The following is a 5243-nucleotide window of genomic DNA, read 5'->3' as shown; positions in this document are numbered from 1 at the left end:
TGTCTTTCGGATGTTTAGTGTAAGACCCATGTTTTCGTACGCCTCGGTAAACACGTGGACTATGTCCTGGATGTTTAGCGTATAACTAATAGACATAGTTGTCAAAGAAAATGAAACAATACACAATTTGATTTATTGTCCTTATGATTAATTTCCTGGGTTGCCTGCAGCAGATTAATCTTTAATTCCTGGAGACTCCACGATAATCCTGGAAGGTGGGCAACCCGATCGAAACTGAACAATTCCAAGAGTTAACTCCTGTGGACTGAGTGAGACTTTGTATAGTTTATAGATGATCATTTCCTCTCCTGTATCCGTTCATTATTCCATATTCTGAGGAATAATATCTGATCTCACCCTTTTGCCACCAAATCTAAACATGATGATGATACTTGGAGGAAGCTCTGCCATATTCGAGCCCACTTGCCAGCAGATTTCTGTGCCCAGGATCACCACACTGAGCAAATATGAGTCAGTGTTTGAATGTGGTGGAGGTACTGTATATAAAGACTGAACGCTGCAAGGGAAAGGCAGAGCAAGAGAGAGAAGCAGCTCCTTTACTCTTAGAAACCAGCCAGCTGATCACACAAGAGTCAAAATGAACTCCTTTCTCCTCACCATTGCTGCAGTGCAGATCCTCCACTGCTCAGGTACGTACTGGAGAGAGCGGCTCCTCATAAAGCAACGACTTGTTGGCAATGAGCTTCAGTCAGCGATAGTTTACCAATGTGTAAAAAGAATTCACTGAAGAACGCTGGAGTGTTTTGTACAACTTTCCTTTTCTCTCTGCAGGAGTACCAAGCCCTAAGGATGCTCTGAGAGAGTCAGTTATAAAGCTGAACGAAATCACCGAGACCACCAATCTCTGTGGTATAACCAGGAGAAGAGTGAAGGATGTAAGTGTGTCCTGGTCTAAGTGTGTTTCACTGTCTAAAGTCCCTGTTGGTGATGATTCTGACTGTGCCAGTGGAGGCATCTTGTAGAAAATAAAGAGCTGTGTTGTTCTGAGCTTTATCTGACCAGAGTAAAAACACTGGATACGGTAACACACTAATCACCTGTTTTCCTTTCATTAGATTTATCGGACAGGCAAATTGTCGTACAACGTGGATTTAACATTCTCAGTCAAAGAAACCGTCTGCTCCAAGAATTCTGGACTGGAATTTGATGATCCCAGCTGTCACTTCCGCCCCAGAAAGACCGCTGTGAGTCCTGAGTTATATTGTAGCATCAAAACTCCCATGTGTACTGAGTTATATCATAGAAAGCGCCGTATGTACTGAGTTATATCATAGAAAGCGCCGTGTGTACTGAGTTATATCATAGAAAGGGCCATGTGTACTGAGTTATATCATGGAACGGTCCATGTGTTGGATCTAAAATTGGTTCAGAGGCAGGAAGCAAAGGGTCATGGTTGATGGGTGTTTTTGTGACTGGAAGGATGTTTCCAGTGAGGTTCCGCAGGGCTCAGTACTAGGTCCCTTACTTTTTATGGTATACAATGATCAAGACTTGAATATAGGGGGTATGATTAAGAAGTTTGCAGATGTAACAAAAATAGGCAGACTGCAGGAAGATATCAATCAACTGGTCAGGTGGGCAGAACAGTGGAAAATGGAATTTAATCCAGAGAAGTGTGAGGTAATGCATTTGGGGAGGGCTAGCAATGAAAGGGAATACAATTAAATGGTGGGACATTGAGAAGTGCAGAGGAACAAAGGGACCTGGGAGTGCATGTCCACAGATCCCTGAAGGTAGCAGGTCAGGTGGATAAGGTGGTTAAGAAGGCATATGAAATGCTTGCCTTTATTAGCCGAGGCATCAAATATAAGAGCAGGTGGGTTATGCTTGAACTGTATAAAACACTGGTAAGGCCACAGCTGGAGTACTGCGTGCAGTTCTGGTCACCGCATTACAGGAAGGATGTGATTGCACTGGAGAGGGTACAGAGGAAATTTACGAGGATGTTGCCGGGTGTGGAGAATCTTAGCTACGAGGACAGATTGGATAGGCAGGGTTTGTTTTCCTTGGAACAGAGGAGTCTGAGCAGACACCTCATTCAGGTGTATAAAATTATGAGGGGTCTAGATATCGTGGATAGAAAGGGCCTATTTCCCTCAGCAGAGGGGTCAACAACCAGGGGGCATAAATTTAAAGTAATTGGTACGAGGTTTAGAGAGGATTTGAAGTGAAATTTCTTCACGCAGAGGGTTATGGGGATCTGGAACTCACTGCCTGAAAGAGTGGTAGAGGCAGAAACCCTCACCACATTTAAAAAGTACTTGGATGTGCACCTGAAGTGCCGTAACCTGCAGGGTCACAGACCTAGAGCTGGAAAGTGGGATTAGGCTGGATAGTCTATTGTTGGCCGGCGTGGACACGATGGGCCGAAATGGCTTCCTTCCATGCAGTATACTTCTATGATTCGATGATATCATAGAACGGACCGTGAGTATTGAGTTATTTCATAGAACGGGCCGTGAGTACTGAGTTATTTCATAGTGACTTTCTGTGTCTGTGCTGAGCTTGCAGCCATCAATAATTTTATTAAATTCTATGTTTTATTTTGACAGGAAAAAGGTCTTTGCAAAAGCCGTGTTGAATATTTTGCTGATAAGGTCGTTGACATCGATGTGGAGTGTCGAGGTTTGAAGACAGTTGACAGCAGCAGTGATTCATCAGAGTCAAGTGAAGACAGTATTGAGGTAACCTCACAATTATACAATTCAGGGCAATGGGCTTTCTGGACTTTGGGTCAGGATTTTCTTCCCTGTAGGACTTTTTTTCCTATCTTCACTCTCTTGCCGAGGAGGACAGTGTGAAGCAGTAAAAGAAAGATTGCATTGATATTGCACCTTTCTCAACCTCATTGTTGTAATTTTGTGGAAGTGCGGTATGTGGCCAGGGTCGTGTAGTGACCTGAATGAAGAGCTCTTCAATTGTGTAAGGATCACACTGGTATGAGTACAGAGAATGTGGATCAGGGTAAAACAATCATAATTGGCTAAAGTCATTCCTGGCACAAAGGAAGATGGATGTGGTTTTTGGGGGCCAATTATCTTCGCCCCAGGACATTGTTGCAGGAGTTCTTCAGGGCAACGTCCTAGGCCCAACTACATTCAGCTGCTTCATCAATGACCTACTCTTCATCAGAAGGCCAAAAGTCAGTCTGTTCCCTGAACTTCCAAAGTGTTTAGCTCCATTCACAATTCCTCAGTCACGCAGTGCTTGCCTGTATATTACAATTGATCAGGACATTCAGGCTTGGTTTGCTAAGTGGCAAGTAACGTTCGTATGACTGAAGTGCTAGGCAATGACCATCTCAAGCAAGAAAGAGCCTAAGGGCTCTTCAGCATCGATACACTTTTGACCTAGCATTGATTGAGATAGTCACTAAATTGAAAGAAGATCAGAGCAGCACCTGTTTGATCTCAGTAGCAAAGTGTTCCCAGCTATATCCAAATATTAAAATGTTATCATAGAAAATAATCACTGCTCACTCTGTATGGTTAAGGCAATAGAGTCCACTTTATTACTTTAATACTTTAACCGCTGGCTCCACACCCACTGTACCAGGGAAGGATTGATTGATTGCTGCATTGTAGATTATCCCAGTGTTCGGTGAGGACTTCATCACCTCAACAGCGAACCATTAAATCTCAACTGTGAAAGCAATGCGTTAATCATTCCCCCGATTACTACCTGTTCATATAGTGTGGAGATGATTTTAAAACTGGAAGCTATTTACAAAATGCTTAAATATCTAAATATTAATATTTTATTCCAGGTGCAAAAGAAGTCAATGGAAATATCACTTGAGGAGACTTCAAATGTAAGTATAAATGAGAACATTGTGCCAAATGATTGCCTCCTGTTCATGATGATCGATAGCAATAAACTGTTGAAACGGAGTCAGAATGGAGTCTGAGGCAGCAATGTGCTTTTATTCAATGCAATGTCCACCCAGAGACAGTGGGGGAGGGGCACTGATGCTCAATTCCTATTGGATGTTCTTCAGCCCGTGCCAAAGGATTATTGAACTGATGAAAGTAGAATGGATGAGATTGTTTTCACTGAGCTCAAAGTGAGCTGAATTCCCACGGTTCGTGTGCTGGCATGAGGGCAGTGTCTGTTACATTCTCAGCATTTCGTAAATAATTATCAGCTTTTTGCATGGGCCAGAGAATAAACACAATAGAGACCATTTGATGAATAATCTCACCCTTCATTGGTTTAACCATTGGCCCCACAGCCCCACTGTACCAGGCCCTTATTGATTACTGCACTGCAGAACATGAAATGTTTGGTGAAAATTTCTCTACTCCAACACTGAGCCATTGAATCTCAACTCTGAAATGTCCAAAGTTAACACTTCCTCATTTAACATTTAGTAATTTTATTTAATTTTTTATTATTTACAAAATAACTCATTAATCCCCTGTGCTAAACATATACATATTAATATTTTAATTTAGGTGAAAAGCACGTCAAAAGAATCATCACTCGAGGAGTCTTCAAATGTAAGTATAAACTGGGTCTTTTACTCAGATTATTATCAACTATAATATATTGTTGAAACCTGGATTTCAGCTGTGTCAGAATAGAGTCTAAGGCAGCTCTGTGTTTTTAATCAATGAAATGTATGCCTGGAGCCTAGATATTTAAAGAGTGAACAATTTCTCATTTATAGTTTAATAATCTGTGAAATATTTGGTTTAAAATAATTCTTAAATTCAATATTATTTACAAAATATCTCATTGATGTCCTGTACTAAATAGATAAATGTTCATATTTTAATATAGGTGGAGAGCAAGTCAAAACAATTATCGGTCGAGGAGTCTTCAGACGTAAGTATAAACTGGGACTTGGTATCAGATAATTATCTTCTTGATCATGATTATCAACAACAATTAAACACAGAACTCAGTCCATCTGAAAATGACAATTCTGTTGATTCCGTTCACTCCAGGAACACAATGAGGATTCAAGAGCCCGACACTAACCATGAATGAAATTTCTGAAAGGCCGAACTTGGTGTGAACACAAGAAGACCTCATTCAGATTAAAGAAGATGTGATCAATTGTACTTTATTTGTACATATATAAGGGGGACCTGGGGTTCCTGAGTGTGCATTTTACTGTAACTGGGAGATTCTATAGTTTGTAAATGTTCTGTCCTTTGCTGTGCATTGTTGTCTTGTATTCTGTGGATTAAATTCAAAATATAAAGAGAATATTTCCT

At 41.0% G+C, this 5243-nt stretch overlaps 1 protein-coding gene across 1 annotated transcript; it reads left to right on the top strand.

The window, feature by feature from the left end:
* The first annotated feature begins 583 nt into the window (after nt 1-583).
* Nucleotides 584-5003, top strand: LOC139259408 (secreted phosphoprotein 24-like). The gene is made up of 8 exons (XM_070874872.1): nt 584-650; nt 793-896; nt 1077-1205; nt 2574-2705; nt 3788-3832; nt 4476-4535; nt 4804-4848; nt 4971-5003. Exons 1-8 carry the CDS (start codon nt 599-601, stop codon nt 5001-5003), a joined length of 600 nt encoding a protein of 199 aa, XP_070730973.1. The 5' UTR covers nt 584-598.
* The last annotated feature ends 240 nt before the right edge of the window (nt 5004-5243 follow it).

The sequence above is a fragment of the Pristiophorus japonicus genome, chromosome 3 (genome assembly GCF_044704955.1).
Source record: "Pristiophorus japonicus isolate sPriJap1 chromosome 3, sPriJap1.hap1, whole genome shotgun sequence".
Classification (NCBI taxonomy): Eukaryota; Metazoa; Chordata; class Chondrichthyes; family Pristiophoridae; genus Pristiophorus; species Pristiophorus japonicus.
The sequence above is the reverse complement of the archived record's forward strand: the minus strand, read 5'-3'. Positions and strand labels throughout refer to the sequence as shown.

Bases quoted from the DNA above. Each gene is read 5' to 3' on its own strand.
- LOC139259408 (XM_070874872.1), top strand. From the start codon at position 599: ATGAACTCCTTTCTCCTCACCATTGCTGCAGTGCAGATCCTCCACTGC. The intron at 897-1,076 runs GTAAGTGTGTCC...TCCTTTCATTAG, and splicing joins CCAGGAGAAGAGTGAAGGAT to ATTTATCGGACAGGCAAATT. The intron at 3,833-4,475 runs GTAAGTATAAAT...ATTTTAATTTAG, and splicing joins CACTTGAGGAGACTTCAAAT to GTGAAAAGCACGTCAAAAGA.